The 26,957-nt window shown below is 33.9% G+C and overlaps 1 protein-coding gene across 2 annotated transcripts; it reads left to right on the top strand.

Annotated features, from left to right (window-relative positions):
* Positions 1–1,579: 1,579 nt before the first annotated feature.
* On the top strand, positions 1,580–26,461 carry tll (nuclear receptor subfamily 2 group E member tailless). Of its 2 annotated transcripts, none has more exons than XM_074169267.1 (5): positions 1,580–1,775; positions 13,916–14,149; positions 20,769–20,986; positions 24,553–25,777; positions 26,117–26,461. In XM_074169267.1, exons 1-4 carry the CDS (start codon positions 1,772–1,774, stop codon positions 25,219–25,221), a joined length of 1,125 nt encoding a protein of 374 aa, XP_074025368.1. In that variant the 5' UTR covers positions 1,580–1,771; the 3' UTR covers positions 25,222–25,777; positions 26,117–26,461. The 2 variants fall into 2 exon arrangements, with proteins under 2 accessions (XP_074025368.1, XP_074025367.1); XM_074169266.1 differs by lacking the exon at positions 1,580–1,775 and adding an exon at positions 6,970–11,092.
* Positions 26,462–26,957: the final 496 nt, after the last annotated feature.

The raw sequence follows: 26,957 nt of genomic DNA, 5'->3' as shown, positions 1-26,957 counted from the left end.
AAGGACACTGACGGAATCATCCTGAAATACACCCCTTCTGGTCATAGAGAGGTTACGCTTATATTGCATCGAGTCCTGCGTTACACATCTTATCATTATTATTATTATTTTGGATTACACTGGACGCTTTTGTGGATTTGTATCGCCCCAAATTGGAAAATTTTTCCTAGATCCGCTCCTGGTGTAGTGGACTGTAATTCATTTTTATATTTGTGATTTAGCATTGAATGACTATTCCTAATACAATAACTTATGAAATTGTCAAACAGAGAAATGAAGGATTTGTTTTGATTTGGTTTCCCGTGAAGGTTACACAAAAAACAGAACTTCAGGATCTTCTTTGAACTCCCATTTTTAGGTATTGAATTATTATGAATTGATTTGGACTGATGAAGACATTCAGTCTTCGCAAAAGCAATTCGAGACGTTTTTTCTATTAATAAGGTAGATAATCAAAATTATAGAGCTTCAACGTATTTTGGACAAACAACGGAAAAAGTGCCCTCATCTTTGAGGAAAGGAAATATTAAAATTGCCTATAAAACAAGTAATACGTACATTTTATTAAAACAACGATAAAAATAAAATAAAAACAACAATAAAAATTGATTGGCGCTCCGGGGCGACTTCATTGATTCCAATGGCGCATTTGCTTTTTCAGCTGCAGGAAAACCCGGAAAAACCTGCAGCACCCCATCATCTGAAGATCTTGATCTAATAATAATAATAATAATACGTTAGAAAAGTTAGTTGAAAATAATAAAGACAAAACATCCAAATTCAAGAAATCGGAGGTAAATGAATGTGTGGAACGTGTCCTAAGCTATATATTGGTCAAATTGGCAGAACAGTTAAGAATAGAATCCAGGAACATCATATGAGCTAAGTAAATAACAAATTCAACACATTCAAATCATCTTCTAGAAGAAAGTCATATCTTTAACGAACAGTTCGAAATTTTTCACAAAAAAATAAAGGTTTGAAACTGAATCATTTGGAAGCAATGGAAATTAATAAACTTAAAAATTCAAACATTCCAATGAATAACCAACTAGATTTGAATAGATCACCATTATTGAACTTGTTTTCTTAAAAACCGAGAAAAAATTATAATTGATGTGGATGTGAGGTTATATGCTTCGGGTGATCATAATTGAAGAGGTATATATTATTATTTCAAATGAAGTTTGTGGAGATCAAATCGTGAGTTGTAGTTCATGAAAATACACTATACATGCTAATATTCATCAAATTTCCACAATGAACTTGATTTTAAATGCGTTTTGCTGCTCGGTAGCTTCATCAGTAACTGGTGAAGCGTTACCGTATAGCGAAACGAGTTTAAAATAAAAAGTATTGTCAAAATTCTATAAGTATCATCATGGATAGCTTCAATTTTCTTTATTAAAAAAATTAATATGTTATCAAATCAGTTTTAGTCACAGATAATTTCTCATCTCATTTTTCGAATTCCCAAACCAACATTTTTGTCTGCGATATCACATTAATCTTCAGATTATGAACTTTCCAAAACAGAATCGCGTGCTGCCAATACAGTTTCAACTCAATAAGCAAATGATTGGATTGATTTTTCTGGGATCACTTCGAAGGAGCTACTTGAAATGAGCGATTATCTATATTCACCGATCGTCTTGAATAAATAATCATTTTTCGTTTATCTTCAACGCTACCGCTTTCATTTAATCAGTTTGGCAAAACCGATTCCGAGAGCAGGAAGTCAAAAAGTTTTGTTGATGTCATAATCGTCAATATGGGTGAGTTTTCCAATATTTTAAAATGAGTATTCACTTCAGATAAAGCGAAATGAAAAACATGAGAAATAAACATCTGGAGAGTATGTTTGCGGTATGCTGAACTGGGAAAATGTGACCCGACTGAGATTTGAAGCCGGGTTCTTGTTCTTCAGACAGGCACATTTACCAACTGCGCCATCGGAGTCAAGTAGAATAACAGTCGAATCACATCTAGTCCGGTCAATTTAGACATTCGAATCTACCTGAATCCCCACCAAGGTGAAAATCAGTAAGATTGTTTGAAATATGACCAAAAATGAAATTTGATAGTTCCCCATTGTTCCCCTGTATGGAAAAAAATGTATTCGAAGTCAAAGTAAAAAAAAATGAGTTTTTCGCGATTTTCAGCGAAACGGTAAGTTTCATCACAAAAATACTGCAGACAAAAATTGTAGACCATAAAATCATCTACAAAAAATGTATCGATACTTTTTTTCCAATGAGCCACCGTTTTTGGGTTACAACGATTCAAAAAGTTGTGAAAGTTGTAATCGTCATGATATGCACACGGTTCCACGCCACCTATGAGGTTGTATACTTTTCAACGTGGTTTCCCCAGTAGGCCTATTTCACGGGTCAGTTGTGATCCTGTTTAATTTGAAACTATTGCAAAATAATGGATATTACAGAGATTGAGACGATAAAAGCAATTTAGGTTAAAAAAAGTAGTGAAATTCAATCGTCTGAGTCGCAACTTTCAAATTCTCCTTCCTGTTCTTCTAATTGATCTTCTTGTTCTTGGTCATCTTGTTCTTCTTCTTCTTGTTCTTCTCCATCTTCATCCTGAGTAGGTACATATAAACTGCGTTAATAGCGATGAATCTCATGTCGCCTCGTTGGACTTAAACGGATCCTCCACTGTTGGAGGTGATTCAATATTAGAGTATGACTGGCCTTGACAATGTGTACATGCCAGAGAACCATATTTAGCAATGCACCCCTTTTTGCAATAGTTTTTCCGGCTCAGGTGGAAGTGAAGTTTGGACTGGTTCTAATAAATTGTTGACCAACTTCCAACCCCAATCTGTAGGGTCTAGCTGATAACCAAGCCACACTTGAACTTGGTAATATACCCGAAAAATATGTTGATGACCATCAACTGAGGTTGGAGTAAGACAAGGTAATTGTACAGACATGTTTATACGTGGCATACTCATGCACATTATGACGATTACACTTTTACAACTTTTTGAATCGATATATCTCAAAAATGGTAGCTGGTAGAAAAAAGTATTGATATATATTTTGTAGATAACTTTATGGTCTCCAATTCTTGTCCAGAGTATTTTTATGATTAAACTCTCTGTTTTCCTGAAATTCGCGAAAAACTCATTTTTTTAGCCTGTGACCTTGAATAAAATGTTTTTCATACAGGGGAAACATGGAAAACTTTAAAATTTCATTTTTAATAAAATTTTGAACAATATTACTGATTTTCAGCTTGGTGGAAATTTAGGTAGCTTTACTCTTATTTTTTGAATTTTTTTATCTAATTTGACCGGACTACAAGCGAAAGGTTACTGTTTTCTTTGATGCTACTAGACTATTCGATATGAGGTATATCCTAAATTTGATAATTTTCTAAAGGACATAACTTTTCGTGTAAGTGTCGAAATGGAGCTTTGAAAACCAAAAATTCAACAGAAGTGTTGGACATGAATGTCACCCTCTCCCTTGTTGCCATAAATGTAAAGGAAATATTAAATCTCCACTTAAGATATGATTCGGCTGTCATTTTGCTCAGTGACTATGATAACACAGTTCGTAAATACGCCTGTCTAAAAAAACAGGGGAATCGGGTTCAAATCTCAGTCGGGTCACATTTTTCCAACACAGTTTTTCTTCGATACAGCGCCGACCAGTTGAAATAAGTCCCCCTGTATAAAACATTTGATACTGAGACTGCAGAAAAATCGTGAAGCACCTCAACTTTAGGTTGAAATGAGCAGTACAAACGTTTTCAGATTGTTTTTCGACACAAATTCCACTCTTCCACAATGAAAATGATTTATGAATTGAACAGAGATTTTGACAGAAGAGAACCTTTCGATTTGCGTAAACCGTCACCATTGCCGATACTATAGTGATTCAAATCTCAATATGGCACGCCAAATTCTGACCAAATATCCTCGATAACTAAATATGTGGTGAGGAATTTGGTAAGGAATATTAAGTTTAATCTTCCTCTTGGTGTTGGAATAAAACTCCAGTAATATTCAGTTTCTAGATAATAACTTTTTTGATGGGTTGGAAGGAGAGGATCTACAGACTGACCACCTATATCCCCCGATTCGACTCCACTGGATATTTTTTGTGTGAATGATCGAAATCTGAAGTCGACAAGGCGCAGTCTACTATTTCGGATTCACAAGAACCATGAACTTTTTGAGAATCTCGAGGTGATCACTGTCAACCTGAAACATAGTAAAATTGGGCTGATTTGGCTAAGATTGTTGAAATTTTGGCTGCCAAGATGACATCGTAATAATTCCTTGACTGGAATCAAATTATATGAGAGCTGTTCAAAAAATTAGGTTAATGTTCTTTTGCGTGTTTGGTGATTTTCTGCCGATGAAAATATTGATGAAGTGAAGAAAAGTGTTATGGAGAGTCATCGAATCACAATTAGATAAGTTGCTGAGGATGTAGGCATATATGTAGGTTGGCTGATACCACGCAAATTATTCGAAAATTTTGGGCATGAAGTCTATGACAGCAAAGTTCGTTCCAAAATTACTGAATTTTGACCAACATGCTCTACGCTTCCCTGTAAGAATTCAAATCGTAAAATAGGTGAATTTTTGCTGACTAGTTTCAACAACAAATGCATTGTAATAACTTATCTGTTAATAACGTCTAATTTTAATCTCACTGCATTACGACAGACAAGTAAAAATGCCACTAGAATTTTATGACAGCAAAATGCAACAACCCCTCATAAATGAAATCTCCCTCACAAATTATCAATAATTTTATTGCCGGTAACAATTATTCGCATTGTACTTTTAACAAGATTCATAAGTAAAATAGCCAACAATTAGTTTGGAATAACAGGTAGGCAAAGAAATTTTATTGCAGGGTCAACACTGCGATAACTGGGATGAGGCGAAAAAGGAAGTGAAACGGGTGCGCTTTTTTTAGTCCAGTCAAAATATTTTGTGGAATGCGAGTTTTTGTTTTCAGAACTTACTAGGCGAACATACTGAAAGTCGCTACCACTACGAGGTGAGCCTAAATTGGGGGTAGGGTGAATTTCTCATTTTCCAGTTCAATTATGCGTTGGAAACGGCGGACTTCACAAAAATATAGTCACAGCAATAATGAAAGACAGTTAAATCTCCTATAAAATTGTTTCCCTTCATATTTTTCAAATTTTCATCGGTTTTTGAGATAAACACTATTAAACCCAGATACACGCAGACTGAGGTCGGATCTTTCCTGCACTTATGAGAAGTAAAAGTTACTGCTGAACAAAAAACATCTCCAAAACTAACCTATCTGTCTGTCGGATATGATTCAATTTCCATTGTAGTAATGTAGTTGTTTTCCGGCAAGCATATATGAGAACTCTTTGTGTAGGTACGTTGAGAGTGATGCATTTTTGGAGATTGCATTTCAAAATATTCATTTCTCATCCACCAGTTTTCAGACTATATTTTGATTTCTGTATATAGTTTCTGGGTGGTTATGCCATTGAAACTAAAGTCCAATCGTCCCAATTGAAGAACCCAGGACAGCCAAGACCAGAAAAGCACGTCAAGTTTCATCAATTGTCAAGGTTTTGCTCAGCTACCCCAGCCACCGTATTCACCACATTCAGCCCCCTGAGACTTTTTCTGTTCCCAATATTGAAGACACCCATGGAAGGGTGGCGTTTTGCGACGATTAAGGAGATAAACACGGAATCGCTAGATTGGCAGGTCGTGTTTCATGACTGTCCGAATTTCCATCAACATCTGATCGTCATGAAAAAAAAATATGAGAGAATTGATACCATGTTATAATATTATTCAATATTCACATATAACTTTTTCAAAAATGAACAAATTTCGATGGAATTGGTTGAATGTGTGGTGAACCAAAATCTGATAAATCTGGTGAAGCACTCAGAATTGTGATGACAGTTCTGAAATTAAATTGGTGGGATAATTAAATGGTACATTCATCAAACTTTACCTTATCTTATGGATTTTCCGAAGTAATTTTGCGTTAAATAATTCAAAAACTACATAAACGCTGTGGCGTTGTCATAGTTCAAGAAACAATAATGTTTGTCGATTTCTGACATTGAAAAGTGATAATAGATGGCCCTGAAGACGGTTGATATTCCAACTTGTACAATATCTACCGATTTTAAGAAATTATTGCAAACGGTTTAAAATATATGTTTCATGGGGATGCTTTCATTTCATTTGGGCCACACTATAGAGCAAAATTTAATTTACTTCAGTAATTTTTATACTTCCAAATGGGGTATATTGGACATATTGCTGAAAGAGATTAATTTTTGGTAAAGAAAGATTTTTGACTTTCTACTTCTCCATCTTTGTACAAAAAAATGGGGAAATCTTCACAAAGAAGGGAGAAAGTAACTTTATAAAGATATGCAGATCATGCATAGACCTCTAGAAACAACTACTATTCAATGCAAATCAAATTTCAAAAAAATTCTATTCAGTTTGTAGTCCAAATTTTCGATATGGAATTGAATCAGATATTATCCACAGGATTGCTACACAATATGGTATGAGAAAGATGTGAATTGTCACTTACATGAAACACCCACATTCTCAATGGCGGACATCTAATGTTTCGAAATGAGACAGTTATCTCAATGCGTCTTTAGCACCAATCTGATTAATATTTTCAGTTTATTTGGAAAATTCCCCCTTTTTTGTATACAGATAAAAAGGTAGAAAGCCAAAACCGTTTTTTCAAAAAACGTCATAAAAGTATATCTGTTGAAAACACTATTCTCACACCAAGATAATATTGTGTTTCCCTATCCAAATCAGCGCTATTGACAGAAAAGTTTGAATCATTCAAATCTGTCAACTTGGTGAGCGTAAAGCGCATTGAGGGATTGTTCTGGTCCGGTCCTGATGAAGCCCTGAAGTCAAAACTATCTGATATTTCATGCTGTCTACAACATTTTTATCGACTGGACTATTGAATTATGATTTTAAACTCAGTTCAGTACAAACTATTTCAGAGAGTTTTGTCTGTGAACGTGTACCTGACAAATCCTTTCCTAATCTTGTCAGAGGCAAAATTTCTCAGTATACAAACACTTCTCCAACGAAATTTATTGAATACTGACCTGTCCTTTGACTCTTTCCAGAGTTTGCAACACATTTTATGTGTTTTTATAGCATCAAAAACATATAGAGATGTACCAAACTCTATACAAATTTGAAGTGAAATACCAGTTATTGTTTTGAAGGAAAATCTAAAAATGGATCAATGGAAATAAAATGTTACTTGATTACGAAAAAAGAAAAGATAGCAATAGGTTTTTTACTCAACTACTCGAAATTTTTTCTCATTGGGTAAAATTATGAGACCAAGAATCTTTTCCAAATTCCAAATTTCCACTTTTTGAAGCAATCTCAAATTATTCTCATTATTGAACACAAAAACGGAGATATTTGCCATGACGAGAAAGGTTAAATATTTTATCTGACAACTGATAAAACAATTATCTTGATAAATACAATAGTTTTGATAAATATTTTGAAACATATTCACCTACACACTGAGTAGAAAACAATTTTTAGACAGTTGAACGTGAGTTGAGTATCACCTTTTTTTTGTAATGTGTAATGAAATTGGATTTCATAAGGCCCTTCCTCAAAACTATAAGTTTGACACACAAGTTTTCTCTACTAAACTTTTGGAAATTTCACTTCAAGGATCAAAAATAACCCTATTTTTCATTATTAATAGTATCAAACTATTTAAAACCCTTTCAAAGTGAGGTTTTATTCATTTCCATGAAATTTGCAAATAATGATAGTTTTTAGATGAGTTTTAAGCAAATATATAAACTTAATTTTCACAACTATGTTTTATATTTATACAAGATGAAGACAACTCTAAATTTTAGTAATTTTTGAAAGCAGATAATTGATTTTTGCTACGGGCATAGACTTTCATTCGAAATTTGATTTTTCTTTTGTAATTTTTATGGTCAAATCCGATTTTGAATTAATGGTCCTAAATAAGCAACTATGAAAATAATAAATTCGTTATAATGAAGGGATAATTGAATGACTGATTTATATACTTTATTGTTCGAAGAAAAATCTTGTTGACTTTAGTAATCAATATGGTTATCAAGATGATTATACATCTTCACACCATTGTGAAATAATGAGTCCTTGATAAGAATAAAAAACCTCAGTCATTATAAAAAAAATCAAATTTTGAATGGTAATAACTAAAAAGCCACACAGACATCGGTCGAAATTAAATGACAATTGATGAAGCGAATTCAACAGGAAAAGAAATACACACCAATGTTAGAAGTCAAGTCCAAATATTGTCTCTCTCAACTGGCTCGCCCACAATTCTGATACATTCTTCATCATTTTCTAGTATTATTGACCACTCTTCTGAGTTCTCTCACAAAGTTTTTATTTTCGTGGCCTAGACTTGTAAATCCTATTTTTGACAGTTCCTCAGAACAGAAAATCCATTGGAGTTACGTCAGGAGAGCCAGAAGGCTATTGTTCTTATGGGTTATTTCTACCAGTCCAACGTAATGGAAAATATTCGTTTAACCGCTCTCGAACCATCTAAAAATTATGAAAGGAAACTCACCTAACTGAGAGAACATCTCGTGTTGCACACATAATTGTTTATCAAAAAAATCAATAGTCGTTTGGTATTAATAGTAATACTGAAGGAAAATTAACAAATTAATCTATCGCCGAAAATACCACACCATTCATTAACTTCTTGAGAGTGTTGATCCTTACAGTTTATAACCGAGTGGGGATTTTCAGTAGCAATTTTGAGCGGATACTATTCCATTTTCTCAGGAAATTTCTATTATTTAAAAAAATCCTTGGCCCAAAAGCAGTGATGAAGCTGAGACATTATCATCATCATGATATTTTCGATTTCAAGTTGAATTGTCAATAGCTGGACACTTTTCAACGTTTTGAGTAAAATGTTTATTCACGGAGGCTGCCGGTCCAATTTTTTTAAGAACAAAACACAAGCACTACAGAAAAATCCTTAAGGCTTTCAAAGAGGGGTGCCTGTGCCATTTCGAATACGATTTCGTTTCGGATGTCTTTTGTTGAATTCTTGAGCAACTTTTCTGCCACTTCTGCCACTATTATTTCGATTTTTTCTCGTAAATTGGGCATTTTGTTAGTGTTTTTGAGGCATTCAAACCGACATTTGGGGTGTAAATAGTTCATTTATGTCCATGACACTATAGCATATATTGAAAACTGTTGAAACAAAAATATGAGTCTGATTTGAAACATTGAGAATGATGATTTTCCATCTGAAAGTAGGCAAGTTCGCGACCAATCATATTCAACAGGAAATTGAAAAAATCCTCAAAATTGACGGGCTAGATAGACTTCTTATTCGGGACCATTAATTGAAAATTGGACTTTGGAATCGGAATATGAAAATTAGAGAAAAATTCTAACTTCGAATTTTGGATTGAAAATCGGTTTGTAGGGTCAATATCGATTTGAAGGTCTACGCCTGTACCAAAAATTAAATCTCTGCTTTCAAAAATGAACAAAATACAACGGTGTAATCATCTTGAATTCCAATCATTCATCAGAAAAATCTTTCCGACTCGCTGTTTGGCCAAAATCTCATACAACAGCAAAAAATAGATTTTGAAATTCCAAAATTCTTGTTTGAGATGCATGTTTAATATAGGACTTCACCGAATATTCGTTTGGAATTCGTTATTCGGTTTTGTTGCCGAATATTTCTATTTTTTTTCTGAATATACACAACATGGTATGAAACTGAAAGACAAAACTTCTTATGTGAGATTTATATTATATTATAAGTCAAAGAAATACTATGGAAAATACTGATAAAATAAAGCAATTAAACTTCAAATCAACTTTCATTTCTGGACCTTGAATCAAAACATTATTTATTTTCAAACTTCAATTGAACCAACATTCATTTTTGAACTTCAATCAACATTTTTGTCAAACCTCAACCAAATTCACATTTATTTTCAAAGCCTATATCAAAATTCATTTTTTTACCTCAGGTCAATATTTGAACTGAATAATTTGGCCAAATATCGGATTCGGTAAAGGTTAAATCGAATAGTGTTCGGTTTAAAAGCTGTATTCGGTTAAAACACTATTCGGCGCTTAATTTGCATCACAAATAAACATTTCGAACAGACATCTATTTTTTACAAAATTGCAAAAGGGGCACATATTTTTATTATTCGTTCCTTGGAAATTCCACCAAAATTCCATAAAAATTTCGACCTTAACCTCAAAATGTCGAAATTTCCAGTTCCAAGTCGAAATTTTCATATTGAAATCGGAATCTTAAGTTTGAAGTCGTAAGTCTTCATAAGGAGCTAATTTTTGAACTTAATTATCTTTATTTATGCATGCGGATGGATAGGTAGATAGACATTTATCCCAAAATTATCATTATCACATTAATTCTTTTGAGTTGCTCTTCAAAACTAAATGCATGATACAAAATCCAAGTTATTTGATGAATTATCAATCAATGCCTTCCCGAGAACATGCAATCTAAGAGATCTAAATGCGACTTCTTGGCCAAATTTCGTTACCTTCGTTAGGTTATTAATTGATTTCATTAAATCTATTATCTGTTGGTGTGAAACACATCAGAGTGGAATAAACCCAACATGAAATTGCCAATCCTGTCGACAGCCTTGGTCCCTCCTACCGAGGGTAGAAGGAAATTCTATTGCAAAGGGCGTGCCGAAAGGACCCTCCGTTTGACGGGGGTTGCTACAGCCAATAGCAGCGAAGAGTTCTGACTAAGTCAAAACATTGAAGCTCTGACAGGTTGCAGGACGATTTTTCGAAGTTTAAAAGTCGTGGAGGATCTGAAACAAGTTCAAACAGTCGCTGATTGCCAGGTTAATAAGTTCAGTTTTCGTGTTAGTGAGTTTCTGTGCTTTAGTCGAGAATAACAGTGTGTGAAAATGATGCATTTGGATCAACCCATGCAGATGGAGCAGCATATGGCTATGGACCATCAAATGGTGCTCAAGCCACAATCTCCATCATCGTCCAGTAAGTCTTGAATCATAAAAATGATCATGATTTGAAGAGGATTGTCCAAAATTCAATATTCTTGTTGCTGTTCCAATGTGCAATTAGTATTTTTTAACAAGTGGGAAAATCTTCATAGCTTCTTTAAATTCATGTGGTTGCGAATATTTTTATTTCAATATTATTCATAGGAAAACCTATAGAATATTCTATTTCTCATCATATATTATGATATTGACATGTTGCTATTAAAACTAATTAATACATTTTATTGTATGATTTTCACTATAAAGGGTTTTACAAAAACCGCGACACGTGTTTCGCTATACAATAGCTTTCTCGAGCATAAATTGTCGCTATTGAATATATATTTCCAAAGTGAATGACATATATCGTAATTCAAAAGTTATCCTTTCAAAATTCCTATTTTTGAATCAATTGTTACAAAAATCATGACATCAAGTAAAACCAGGGATGGAATTCAATATTTGAAATTTAATATCTACAAAAGACCGTATTTCGCAGATTTACCAAATTTAGGTAAAGTAATCAATAGTCCTGCCAGGATTAAATTCTCGGAAGTTTAGGTAGTATTTCGTCCTTGCATGGGAATTTATTTCCGATTTCCTTCTTATGAAAGGAAGGTTTGAGCTTTCTACTTTCCCACATTTTTATACAAAAAAATGTGGGAAACTTCCAAGTAACTTTCAGACGAAAACTGGAAAAAATTCCTTTTCGAAACAGCCTAGTAAAAAAAATATTCGCTCTGAACACAGACGAAATTCTGGTTTGTTAAGAATTGATAGTTTTCAGGTATCATATCGAGAAATTCTTCTGAATTTTGGTCCAGCTATTTTGTATTCCAAATAAATACTGTATGATCTCACTTTTTGTAGCATGTTTTTCATACGAAGGAAGTCAACTATATTTATTATCTCAATTGCTCAACAATTTTTCATTCTCACACTGATTTTTGAGCTGAAGACGGTCCTGTCAAATATCACAACAAAAGTTGAAAATGTTTTATTTTCTACGAATATTTAAATTGATGAATTAACATTTTGAATAGTTTTTTTAATTTATTATTTTCATTATCGGAATATATCGGAAATATGAAAATTATACGTCTTTATTATTTTCCACATAGAGTACATCTATATTAAAAAATGTTTTTAAAACAACTTACTTCAGTGAGGTAGTGAGTATAGACAATATATATAGAATACATAAGTTTCATTAATAGCTATATTATTAAAGTTGCAAGAGAACACAGGAGAGCAATGTTTGTTTGAAGGTGATTGACAATGTTTCGTGATGAATTTCACTAGTTCGGACTTCCATTGTCTACTATATAAAATGATTTGAAATCCCTGAAACAAGTAAAAAAGAATAATTAAAAAAGAATAGTTGAAAATAACAATTATATTAAGCAACAATAAACCTGAAATGAAATGATAGTGAAATAACCTACAAGTAAAAATATAATAATTGAATAAATAAAAATTAAAGGAATGAAAAAAGGAAATAATAAAAATAAAAAGTGTAGAGATTCCAAGTCACGTTAGTTCACGACGTTTCGATTGTTGGTATCTACAATCGTCTTCGGGTGATCACCCGAAGACAATTTCAAATCATTTTATATAGTAGACAATGGAAGTCCGAACTAGTGAAACACAGGAGAGCAAGTTATAATAAAACTGACTTTAATTTTTCAAGTAGGAAATTTTTATAAATTGACTTAAAACTTGTAATACTGAGATTTTGCAAGGATTTAGGAACGGATTTGCACAACTTATAAATTTGATATGTAAAGGAACGTCTGAATGTTTCCATTTTAAATACCGGTGGAGACAATAAACCTCCGAATCTAAATGTGCTTTTTCAATAGAGATATTTAGGAGTTTTTGTTAGGATAATTTGATGATACCTATAATGAATTTGCATGGTGAATTCTTCTAAGTTCCATATCCAACCATCCGATTCAAGCAATCTGTGTGATGTTCTTTGAAACTTTTTGATGCCATATATCAATCTCAAACAAGAGTTTTGTACTTTCTGGATTTTTTTACTGTAAACAGTAGTCAGATTTGGACCATATAACGAACCCGCATAATTAAAATTTGACAAAACTAATGTTTCACATAATTTTATTTTAACACTTCTTGGAAAAAATTGCCGGTTTCCATGAATCAATTTTAATGAGGTATATACACGTTGAATTAACTCATTGATATGTTTTTCGAATCTTAGATCTATGTCTAATATGACTCCTAAATTTTTAGCTTCATTTATTTTTTTAATTCGATTTTAACGTTGATTTGCTGCGTTTTAGCACGATTATATGCGTAACCAAACAACATTAGTTTTGATTCAGTAGAGTTGATCAATAATCAGTGATCAGAAGCTGAATCAATGAAGGTCACTAATTCTTGATTTATAGTTTCACACGCATTATCCACTAGTGGCATCTGCATAGACGTTAATCTTACATAATTTCATAGATTTTACCAAATTGAGAGAGTGTATATAGAAAAAGGCAACGGGCCCAGGATGGAGCCCTGAGGTATCCCTGATTTCAGTGTCAAATATTCAGATTGCATCATTTCAATTTCTAAGCATAGATACATATTTAGGAAAGTTAGAAAGATATTTAGAGAAAACTGCATCGATTGTTGTTCCATATGTCTTATGGTTGGCTCATTTCGGTTAGTATTCATTCGTAGTTCTAATTTATCTTCTACAAAGTTGACCATCTTTGGACGATAAAATTTATCATTGAAATCTCCTGCTAAAATCAATGGCAACGTATGCCGACTAAGATTAAAATTATGTTTTCATTTCCAGGCAGGATTCTGGATATACCGTGCAAAGTTTGTGGTGATTTTTCCTCGGGCAAACATTATAATATCTTTGCCTGTGATGGTTGCGCTGGATTCTTCAAGAGATCAATCCGCAGAAACCGGCAGTACGTCTGCAAGGCCAAGGAAGAAGGCTCCTGTATTGTTGACAAGACCCACAGGAATCAGTGTCGGGCTTGCAGATTGACGAGATGTCAGGAAGCAGGAATGAACAAAGACGGTAAGGGATTATAATAAAAAAAGAAGCGATTTATTTCCAACAGGAGTACCCAGTTACAGGAAATGCTATTATATGGAATGAATATTAAAAATAATGTAATATAGAAATGTATAAAAGTAAATGCTAAAACAAAGTATATATAAAATATTCGTGTAAGTAAAATTCCAAAGAGAAATGAAAAATTGAGTATATAACACGAAAAGTTACAAATCATGCAATGGATACAAGATACCAAGTCGTTCATAGAATCAAAATGAATATCGCAGTGTTCACATATTTTATTGAAGCTACTGCACATAAAATTCAATGGTGATCGTAGCATAACATTTGTACGTGATGCTTCGCAATAGAATTTCAGATTGTGTCGACCTTCACTTCTTGGTACTGAGAATTTGATTTCGGGTAACAGAACCGTACTGTCAATATTGTTGTTTAGTAATTTATGCAGGAATTTTATACCAAGGATAACTCTCCTATTTTCCAAAGATGTCATATTAAATCGTGTCAACAAAATGTTATGATCAATGCCTCTCGTGGGGTATTAACCATCAACTTTTAGACATAAGTATTTTAGGAACTTCCTTTGTACTCTCTCAATTGATGTTTTTTGGTAGTCATAACTCGGATTCTATAACAAAGAGCTGTTATGATGATCTTGAGTGACTACTGCTTGATTATTCGTTGAGGGCGTAGGTACAAGCCAGGTGCGTTGATTTCAATTTAGGATTCTGCTGTCAATTTTCCTTCCGTTAATTATTCCATTCCACGCGATTAATTTGAGACCACTTCATTATGAAAAATGAGAAATAAGGCATAGGTGCTATGTTTTTTCACTACTTATATACCTATTCGTCATTATGTGAATATTTCCTATTTAAATGTTATAACGATATTGATTGTATTAGGGATCACACGTTGAAATGTAAGACCTCGTTAGTTCTTAGCTCGCACAAGTTTCTCAACTTCTGAGAGTTGCCGTTCGTATCGGTGTGACAGCTGATTAACGAAAAAACAGATTTAAAAAAAACAGATATAAATAAACACAATTATTAGTTTTAACAAGTATTTATGGTTAAATACTCAATCGCACACCACTGCAGGTGATAACACGACCTGAAAGCTCGTATAGTATTTTGTTTGCAACCTTTTTGCGATACAACAATAGGGTTGTCCTGGTAATGTATTATAAACCGGCGTATACCAGCTGTGGCAAATCGTGATATCACAAACTTTCGTTTGAGCAATCTCTTAACGTTTTGCTTTTACAATGAGCATTCATTACTCTTTTCTATTAGGTTACAGAGTATAATTGTAATTCAATTCTCTTACTCGTTATTTTGGAAATGATCGTTTTTAGGACGATGCTATTTTTTCCATTCAGTATTATCGATGTCCGAAATTATCAAATAATAATAAACCAAAGCTGAAAACATCAATTTCTTCCAATGGAAATATATATATGTGCATGATACGATATATACGAATCGATCGAACAATTGAGTTGCTTATTTATTGATTTGTTTATATTCGTATTGCTACCTGTTTACCGCCTGAAGAATATCCAAAAGAAACTCATTATTCAAAACAGTCAAGACAACCTTAGTTATATTTTCTAGTTTTTCAAAATATATTGATACTCCAAATGAATATTTCGAAGACATTTTTTAACTTTTTCAATACAATGTGTACATTCAAAATGAAGACACTACTAAATTTTCGCTACTTGCCATGAAAAATAGTAATATGACACAATGTCAATTCAGTAACAATTTGCACTCTTTGCTAGTTAGTTGTATGGATAGTTTGTCATGTATAAAAATAATTTTCGTGACACAAATGATTCAAAAAAACTTCCGTCTGCTCGTCTGAGTTTCAGAATACTGATATTCATGTTGACAAATCTTTCACCATTCACAAAAAAATAAAATCAGGAAATACTGAATTGGTAAACTTGAAAGACAGAAGAAAGACAGAAACAGAAGATTTTTTTACATCCAACGGCCTACAAGTCCACATTGAGAGGAACAAACAACAAGCATCTGACATCGTCAACAAAGAACAAACAAGTCAGATGTATAAAGGTTTACCAGTTGTTCTCCACCAAGATGACGATCGTTTTGATTCCAGATTGAAGTGATGATCCATGTTTCATCTATTATCATATATCGACGCAAAAATTCCAGTTTTTTATGTTTTAACATGGCCAAACACTGCTCAAAATAATCAAGACGTTCTTGTTTTTGGTCAACGATGAGGTCGCGCGACACCCACTTTGAATAGAGCGTTCTCATAGTCAAATGCTCATGCAATATAAGGCCAACACGTTTTTTTGATATCTTTACAAAGTCAGCTGTCTCTCGCAACTTCACTTTTCGATCATTTAAACCGATTTTATGGCTTTTTTTATGTTTTACGATGTTTGAAGTCAGCAAACCAACGTTTAATTGTTTCTGATAGAGCGGAGTCTTTATAACAGTTTTCGAGCCATTGCTTCGCTAGAACGGTACTTTTTCCCACCAAGCAATGTGAAATCAAAACACGAAATTGTTTTTGATCCATCGTTTTGAAAACAACCAAAGTAGAATATCATGACACTTCAACAGCTTTCTTTTGAAGGTTTAGTTCCATTTGAAAGAGAGGTGAATGCAATAAGACGGTGAGCTAGTACATCCACTTCATACCTTGTTATGAACAGTCAAAAATCATTGATATCGTTATCTAACTTCAAAAAATATACTGAATCATTCGCTGACTTTAATATTCTTATCATTGAAATATGTCAAGTGTGAAAAACATTTTCAAGATCCTGAACATTCCATTGAATTTGATAAGAAAAACCGAACAAAATGAAGTAAATCGACATTATTACGAAAAGGAGAGTTACGTGAAATTCAGTTTGAAACATTCAAAGTGTGTTTCCGACGATCCGACGATTTTCTTAGAATTGTCGAAAATCTCTCTTCCGTACGCTAGTTTTCATAAACTTAACGCGTGATTTTCAAAAGATCAAATCAAGTCTATGCTCAAAAAGTTGAAGTACCACCACATTCACTGATTATTATTCACCCCAACGTCTTCTTGGTTCTAAAATTCTTAACTTTTTGCTTGAGATGGCTTTATTTATGTGGCACAATTTAAACTCTCTTTGGCAATAAAAACAAAGCATCCTCCACATAAAGTAACTTTTACTTCAATGGACCTCTCGAGTTAAAGGCACCAGGTGTGACAATAGTAACAAATTTGTTTTTCTTCTGGGGTTTTGTATTCAAGTGCTCGGTAGTTGCTGGTAATTTTATTTGCACAGCAGTCCATCGTGAATAGCTGCCGAAATATCACCCTATTTGTTGTTTTGGAGGGTTAAGAATTAGGATTCGTTAAATGTTATTTCAAGAAGGTTACAGTACAGTTTATTTCAATTCACAAATCATACGACGTCTCAGAAACTATTTCAGTGATTCACAAATATATAAAGTTATGCATCGAGAAGTCTAGTGTCATGTATAATCATATTAATAATAATGTCTTTTCTTGCAATAAAAAATTTAATGTTACATGTTATTCGCCTTATGCTACTACTTAGAAATCCCAAGGGTTAGTTCACCTGAAGGTACCCAACCCTTGGTATTTTGAATATAATAATAATATAACTTAAAGAACTAACCTAACCAATCCTGAAACATAAATACAGAATCGTTTGCTAGGTTTGATACTTTACAATCTTCAGATGCCACAAAAAATGTCTCTTGGTGTGAAATCTGGGAACTTTGTTGGCTATTGAGATGATATTGATTAAATCAGATAAGAAAGTTAAGTTTCTAGGAATATATCTTGATTGCCACCTAAAATGGAACGATCAAATTGAAAATGTTATAAAAAAAATAAGATACTGCTTACCCAAATTTCGATATTTAAAAAATTTTTTTGATATTAAACATTTGAAAATAATGTACTATGCCTTAATACAAACTCATTTGATTTATGGTATCATAGTATGGGGTGGAGCCACGAATTTATATATGAGAAACTTGGAAATCACACAAAAATGGATTTTAAAGGTGATCACTGGAAACGGTTACAGATATTCTAGTGATCAGCTTTTTAAAGATGCTGAAGTACTAGATATTCATCAGTTATTTGTTCTGTATCTGGCATTATACCAACACAGAAATGCATATAACAGCAAAAACATTGAACATAGTTATCCGACTAGATACAAAGAATGTTCCCTAAGTATACCCCGTATGCGGAAAACAATAGGACAGAGATGTCATTTATATCTTGCACCAAAAATTTATAATATTTTGCCATACTCATTTAAAATACTCAACTCGGTATCTCTATTCAAGTCTAAAGTACGGAAATGGTTAATGAGTAAACCGCGCAATGCAATCCATAGTCTTATTGACCTGAAAAATAACTAACATTGCATTATTTACAATATTAGGACACAATTAAACGTAATATTATTCTTCTTATTTTTTTTTCAATAATTATTAAACATTAACATATTTCTAAATCATTTATATATACATATTTATATTTATTTCAATTACATAGGTAGGTACAGCATCAATCCATCGATTTTGAAACGATTATGAGAAATCAAAGTTGAGAAGATATGTATACCCACGCACAGGATTTCCTTTGTGGGTTTCTTGAATTTGTTCAAAATAAATTAGGATCATTGTAACCAATGTATCGTATCAATGTGTTTTACATATTATTCGTGCCTGTAACAGTTTATGTTATGTCTTTGCCTGAATAAATTCATTATTATTATTATTATTATTATTTGAGTCTTCAGTTTGTTACACATCTCACTGTTATTCATCCTATGAAAAGTAGTTCATTGTGCTATCACAGATCGAAATAGGTATAGGAGTGTTTTTTCCATCAACCGTTTTATATCTTTCCATTCCATAAATATTTCTGTTAAGAAGATAACGTTAAGTAGAAGTATGAATGGAAATAATGTAGGATTACTAATTTCTCTTGAATTTTATCAAAACGGGGAATTTATTTCGAACTTTGAATCGTCGACATCCACTTGAGTCAGAGTTGCTCCGCGGTATTGAATTTTGAACATTATTTCATTAAGAGCAAGATGAAGAATGAACTCTGTTCAATCTTGTATCCTATTGACAAATTTGTATTTTGTTTTCTCCATATTGTATCATGTTATTTCAGCTGTCAATAAATTCATTTATTATTATTATTATTTTATCTCGAGCCCTAAGTACCTATTTGAAATTAATTAATTTTCAATTCTGGAATCGACTTTATTGGATTCGAGTTTTTGAAGATCCTGAACAAATTTATCATTGATAATTTGGATGCTGGCTCTAGCTCTTGTACATGAAATTCAAGGTGGAAGAATTATTGTTTTCACAACTATCACCAAAATAATTTAAATGCTGTTAATCTTATTGTTTCACTTCAAAGAATGTGATGCGCTAACTCTCAGTAAACTTCATTTATATACAGAAGCAACTATAGTTCCTGAAAGTCCAACTTTCAACTCGCGATTATATTTTTCCGACTTATAACTTTTAAATTCAGAATTTCCAAGTTTTCAGTTGAATATAATGACGATATAGAATAAGAAGTCAATATCTTCACCTACTACAAAATGACGGAAAGAAATCTGTTTAAAATCTGTTTTTCCGTTAACCAGCTGTCGCACCCCTACGAACGACAACCCTCAAGATGGCGACCCCAGTCGCCATCTTGAAAGTTGCATCTGTCAATTTCACTTGGAATTAAAGTATTCATGCAATAATTTCATTATCCCAAATTTCAATTTTTTGAGTTGACACGTTCAAAAAATAAAAAGGGGAGGCACATTAAAGAAATGCACTGTATGAACAGACGTGGAGACGTGAAGCATAATTAAATCATACACGAATATAAATATACAAATAAATTGAAAAGGGGTGATATCATCAGAAGAGATTAGTTTTTTAAGTATATATATGGAGCGGTAGAAAATCCAAAACCTTTCCCAAAAATCTAAAAATGCTATTGAGACGAAGATCGAATATTGAGCCAACTTCTTGCTCTTCTGAGGAAATAAATATACACAAAAAACAGGCATTATGTCAAAAGAAGTATATTAATCTGAATAGAAGGAGTTTGAAGCGTGATGAATAAAATTTACAAGATTTTTTCGACCTTTCTTGGGTATTTGTTACCTTCCACAATCTGAAAAATATATAAAAATTATAATGGAGAACTTTATACAAGTGTAGAAGGGCAAACTTTTTAGTTTACCCCGATAAGTTACTGCGTAAAAATCTGATTTCCCTCCACAAAAACAATACTTTCGTTGAATATTTACAAGATGTTATTTAACTTATTATGATATCATGAAAGATAATTCGTTGATATCGTTAGCATAATCAAGATTTTAACATATGCCATGGTTCTTCCTTTGTAAACCGTCATTGTAGAAGAACTAAGTGCAAACGAGAGAATTACCCGTGCCTTACTCTCCATATAAAAGCAACTGATCCAAATGTTGCTCTAGTAATTTTGTTGTTGAACCATCCTGGGTTGCAGTAGGAGTTCAAACGGACCCATCACCCAGTCATAAGTTTGAAAATTATATCTTTTGTTTCAGCTGTTCAACATGAAAGAGGTCCTCGCAACTCCACCCTGAGGAGGCAACAGATGTCCAACTTCTTCAGTGATGCTAGAGAACGGATGATGGTGTCGCCACCTTGTGGTGGGGCCCTGGATCTCGCTATACCGAAGCCAAATCTGCAGCGTACCTCGGAAAACCCTTTTGCATTATCTCATCCAGGTTTTTGGTGCAATGGGTACATCAGTTTGCCAAAGGTAATGTGAAAATTTCCTTTTTCTACCATTGCCAATAAACGCACAGCCTGAATCTGATTGATTTTGTACACCTGTGTAATTTTTTCCGCAAGGTTCAGACTGCCTGAAGAGTATGGCCTACACGAATATATCTTCACTGTAAAATTAGGCTTCGAAGCTCCAAAAACGTTCGGTAAACCTGGATCGATGAGACGATGGTTTTTAGTTGCCAGGTTACCTTTCAACTGATTTTCATTTTGAATTTAAGTATTTGTCTGCTGTCGGAAGTTATTATTTTTGTGTAGACAATGGAAGCTGCTTGTGAAATGGAGCTTTTTCCGAAATTCAAGGAAAACCTATCATTTATCGCTAGATATTTCACCGTAGACATTTGAATATCGCATAGAGCCTTTCTCTGGGTTGATTTACTTTGAAAAATCATTCATGAAATGTAGGATATCCATACACTGGTCTCTGCTATCTTTCCTAATATACAAATCAGGAGATTATACGCTAACGGAATTGAAAGTTCTAACCGAGGAATATTTTCACAAATGTATAATGACGGTGTCGGACATGAAATTCCCAAAAGTGATTCTGATGAATAGAGGAAAATTATAAAATGTAGTGAAAAGAAACCAGACAATTTTCAGAGATTGGTTTCAAACACTACCTATTTTTTATATTCGTTAACTATCTTTTTGTCAATTCATTTGAAACAATTTAATCAGTTTATATTTCATTTCATTATGGATGGTTTACAGTTGTGATTAGTCTGAAAGTCAAAAGAATTTCGATTCAAGATAGTGTGTACACTTAACTTTAATGATACGACAAAGTACTGAAATGGTGAAGTCACCAGTATAGTGCAGAAAAGCATTAACACTTACATGTGACTCTTCCGGGGGAAAGACATTTTTAGAGCAGATACTTGTTGGTTCACAGATGGATAGAAAATACCTTCCGGCTCTGCTGAAGGTGTTTTCAGTTGCAAGAAAGATATATCAACCTGCCCAGAGACAAGTCAACAAAAATTTCCTCGGACACTCAAGTGGCGTTGGAAGCTCTTGGCTCCTACCGAGCAACGTCTAAGTTGGTAGCAAATTGACAAAAAGGACTTTCCTCAATAGGTAGATTCAACAAATTATCTCTGGTCTGGATTCCTGGCCACATTGGCCTGGAAGGCAACGAGGCTACTGACTCCCTTGCAAAGGAGGGTGCTGCAAGTAGCTTCATCGGACCAGAACCTGCTACTGGCATTGTTTTGGTTTTGCCAAACAGACTTTGAACACCTGGATGACAAGAAGATTCAAAGACTTACAGGACTGGCATACTCCATGGCGTTCAGTCACCCTTCAAATCTAGAAAGCAAACTGCTGTTGGACTACAGTAAGGATGAACAGGCCTTCAAACAGGTCACTGTCATCTGAATCATCATATGCAGATACTCGGACTATTTGGGAAGACAGTGTGTGTTGCTTGTGTTTGGAAATTGATGAAACAGCAGAGCATATATTTTGTGCCTGCCTCGCTGCAAACCGATTCAGATTTTCAGAACCAGAATCAGAACCACACTTCTATCGTCTGACCTGAAAGATGAATTACCATATAACTTGATCGGCTTCGTCAAGAAGCTAGGTGTGAGACACAGAAAAACCCTTGCGGGTTGCGGTGGGGGGTCGAGTGCGAGTCATGTTCGTATTTCAAGCCTCCATTTTTTATTGCGTCTTGTATGTCATCTGTCTCACTGGAAAATATTGAAGTTTTATTTTCAATATAGTTGACCGAATAACTGAGTAGCATATTTCTAAAGCACATTGCAGAATTCAACATTTTTACCATCGGTTCAGTCTGGGTTTCAGAAGGGATTCAGTTGCACTACAGCATTGCTGCATGTTGTAGATGACATTGTCAGAGCTTCAGATAGAGGACATTGTACAGCTCTAGTACTTCTTGACTTCAGCAGAGCCTTTGATACCATAAACCACGATTTATTGATATCAATTTTACATTACGTTGGTCTGTCAACATCAGCTATCACCTTGCTTGCCAATTATCTTAATGGAAGAAGTCAAAGAGTTACGTTTGATGGAGCTTTTTCATCTCTTCAACGCGGAGTGCCACAAGGCTCTATACTTGGGTCGATCCTATCTGCTCTTGACTCCTCCAATCAAAAATTTGAATCACTGCAAAGTGCACTTTTATGCGGATGACACCCAAATTTATTATAGTTTTCCCCCTCTAGATGTAAATGATTTTTGCATGAGACTTATTTATGGAATAAGACGTTCTCAGAGAATTTCTCATAAGCTCAAAGATGCCTGTTGGTTAAATATGAATAACAGAAGAACCATGTATGCCACCAACCTATTTCATAAAATTATTCTCACCAGAAAGCTTGCTTATCTTCATAGAAAAATGTCTTTTCGAACGGATATTCATAACGTCAATATCAGGTTCAGGGGAACACTTACTCCACCTTCCTTTACAACTGAATTTTTCCGCAGGTGTTTCAGTTATCAAATATGCCATGTGATGAATGACCTCGAATTACGTACAGCTGGGTTCCAAAAATTCAAGTATAATCTATTTATCCATTTTTTCAATACACGTCAGTGATATGATTTTAGAACTTCACATCGTTTTGCTCCTAATTCTGTAAACTTACTTGCCGTAGTGTGGACAAATCTGTATATTTTTCCTTTGTTTTTGTATTAATTGAAGAAAATTCAATAGAGAGGTATTTTTTAGGGTTAAGTGGGACAGTTTAGTTGTTGAATTTATTCAGGAACTGAACTGAACTTCGCCCTTTATTTTCAAAAATTTTCTGTTGGTGTATTTCCTCAATCTTGTTTTTTACATATTTTTTGAAAATAATAAAGTTGATCATTATTGATATTATGATTATTATCATATGAGTCAATTTAAATAAAAATAAAAATGACGTCGTCGTTAACGAGTATAATTAGGATTTTATTACGTTCTCGACTTAATCGTTCATTTGAAAGTCACATCTTTCATCTTGTTTGTTATAATTTTTTCAAGGACATTTTCACCGAGATATATAACACATCAATTTTATATGTGATTATTCAATGGCTTGATAGCGTTATCAAAATTTTTGCTGATGGTATTTTGTGGCGGTGACTCCATAGTTATTATACCAATGGAAATAATATTGAATTGTTCCCTGCCATCTATGAGGAAAAATGGCATTTTTGACAAAACTGACACTTTGATGATTAATAAATGATTGTTTCACTATAAATCTGTTCCAACTGAACACATTTTTCACTATTGTGGAATGTTTTGAGCCTGGGAACGGATCACGTCTTTGTCTAGATCATCTTCTATTTCTTTGCTCCAGCAACATCCAGATTGTGATCTATAGCAGGTGTCTTGATTCCGTTTTTTTATCTTCGTCTGAACTGCTGTTTCTTTATTCCATCGACTGTCGCTACAAAACCTAAAATGACTTTATATGAAATTTCCTCCAGTAACTGTCCCTCGAACTTTTTCTATGCCAACAAAGCTCATGTATGCCCTCTAAATATTATGAACGATTTTAACAGTGAACTTTGTTACAGCTTCCAATACCGATACCATCAATCAACCCCCCTCTAGTCCCTCATCCGTCCTTTGTTTGCGAAGCAGCTGCCAGGTTACTCTTCATGAACGTTCAGTGGACGAAGAGCATGCCCTCGTTGACATCCCTTCCGTTTGCTGACCAACTAGTGCTTCTGGAAGAGAGCTGGAAGGAACTCTTCATTCTCGGAGCAGCTCAGTTCCTCCCGATTACTTATTTAGCGCAGCTGATACCAGATTCCGGGGCCTTGGAGCGATCAGAACGTCCTGAGTCATTCATGCAGAATGTCCAGTACTTCCAGGAGTTGATTATCAGCATCAGGCAGTTCCAGGCGGACCCGCATGAATACGCTTGCTTGCGAGCGATAGTTCTTTTCAAGACGTCTTTCGATAAGATTGGACACTCTTCTTCTCCTTCCCCGACACACGTTCTGTCGGACCCTGCCAGAATATCAGCTGTACAGGATGAATCTCAACTCACTCTTAATAAATATATCAGCACAACCCACCCAGAGGAGCCCCTCAGATTCGGCAAGATGATGCTGATGATTCCCAATTTGAGGACAGTACCTGGGGAAACCATCGAGGAGCTATTCTTCAGGAAGACGATTGGTAATATTCCGATAGTCAAGATTATATCCGACATGTATAAAACTCAGTTCGGATTATGACTAGCAGAGAATGTCGTCTAAACCATAACATTGCATACATATGCAGAAGAAGCATTTGATCAGAGTGCATACATATGCGCTGATCAGTGGTACGAATATAACTAGGAATTCTACAAAGGATTCCTGCGACTTACAAGCCTCGCTGAATTTTTCAGCGTGAAAGAGACTCCAGAAGAGTTAGAAGAACGAGCATACATATGCCAAGAAGATCCTCTCTGCATAGTATTTGTGTGGAGATTTGTGGTACACCACGACTGACTGTGATATTAGAAATATCGAATTCTACAAAGAATTCGTATCAATAGTCTTATTGATGGGTTATTCTGAGCTGATTTTTGTTCAGCACTGAGAAGGAGACACCAGGAAAAACATTGCATACACATGCCAAATAAATTACCTGTGATATAATGAATAAGGCTACGTTCTACAAAGAACAAACATACAAACCGTGTCAATCTATTTCAAAAGGAAAAGAGATACCGTAGAGGAAGAAACCAAACTGTTGGTGTTCGAAGAAGACCTTAGAGCATGATATTGGTGCAGTCGTAGGATGTTTGTAAGTTTCTTGAATTTTGTTTGAAATTATTTATTCTGATGGATTCATATAAACAATTATGTCGATCATTCTCAAGATTTTCATTTAATGTAAGATTGTTGTTGGAAGACATTCTTAAATTCATTGAGCAACTGATGGAATCAATATGGATTTCATCCATATCAGTCTGTTCTATCCAAAACTATACTTCAAGTAACGAAGGCTCACTATTCAGTTCAATATCTAACTGGGAAATTTAGATTATACTGCCTATTCTAATACATTCCTAATGAGGAACATAATTTATGTGAACATCATCAAAGAGATTCTGTACTTTACTAACATTATTATTTCTTTCAGTTTACATCCTAAAACAGCCAATCATCAGGGGTAGTTCTTCATTCCACTGAGAGGAATCATTTTTCTGTAATCATCATCTACTTAAGAAAATAATTGTTATTTTCAAAATGGAAACGAGCTAAAAGTGTGTGAAACTGTATATATAAATCACAGGATTATTATTTCTGTAAAATATCTATTATATATGCCAGTTTACTTTACAATGGTTTAACAAACTGAAACCGGCCGTAACAAATTAATATCTTAGTAGAAATTAGAGTAAAGTTTTTTCTCTGTCTTGTATATAATAAATCTTAGGAAAAACTAGGATGTTTGAGAATTTTTGTAAATACAATATATATTTCATACAGTTGTTTTATTTTTCATAATATTTGGATTTCTCTTCGTGAACAACCCAATCCATATGAAATTCATCACAGTTGTTGTAAAAATCATTAATATTCCTTTGAATTGAAGGAGATATATTTTTGAACAGAATAATTTTTGGGAAATAAACGTTTTGGCTTTCTTCTTACCTTCATACAAAAAAGTGGGAATCATCCAAAAAAGGGATCAATCAAAATAGGTCGAATTTTAAGCAATGAACTTATTGTAGAGATTAGATTACCACAAGGGACAGTATTAGGCCCAATACTGTTCCTTATTTATATAAACAGTTTGTCAAAAATCAGACACCTCAAGGGACACCTTATTTGTTATGCCGACGATACCGCTTTGATCTTCACCGGTAAAAATTGGAGTGAAGTCAAAAGTTTTGCAGGAACTGATTTGGACAAGGTGCGACTGTGGTTGAATGATGATTAACTGAGCCTAAACCTACCTAGAACAAAATGCTTAACAC

The sequence above is a fragment of the Leptinotarsa decemlineata genome, unplaced genomic scaffold (assembly GCF_025532065.1).
Source record: "Leptinotarsa decemlineata unplaced genomic scaffold, Ldec_3_MD MMD2_P_RNA_scaffold_5, whole genome shotgun sequence".
NCBI lineage: Eukaryota > Metazoa > Arthropoda > Insecta > Coleoptera > Chrysomelidae > Leptinotarsa > Leptinotarsa decemlineata.
The sequence above is the reverse complement of the archived record's forward strand: the minus strand, read 5'-3'. Positions and strand labels throughout refer to the sequence as shown.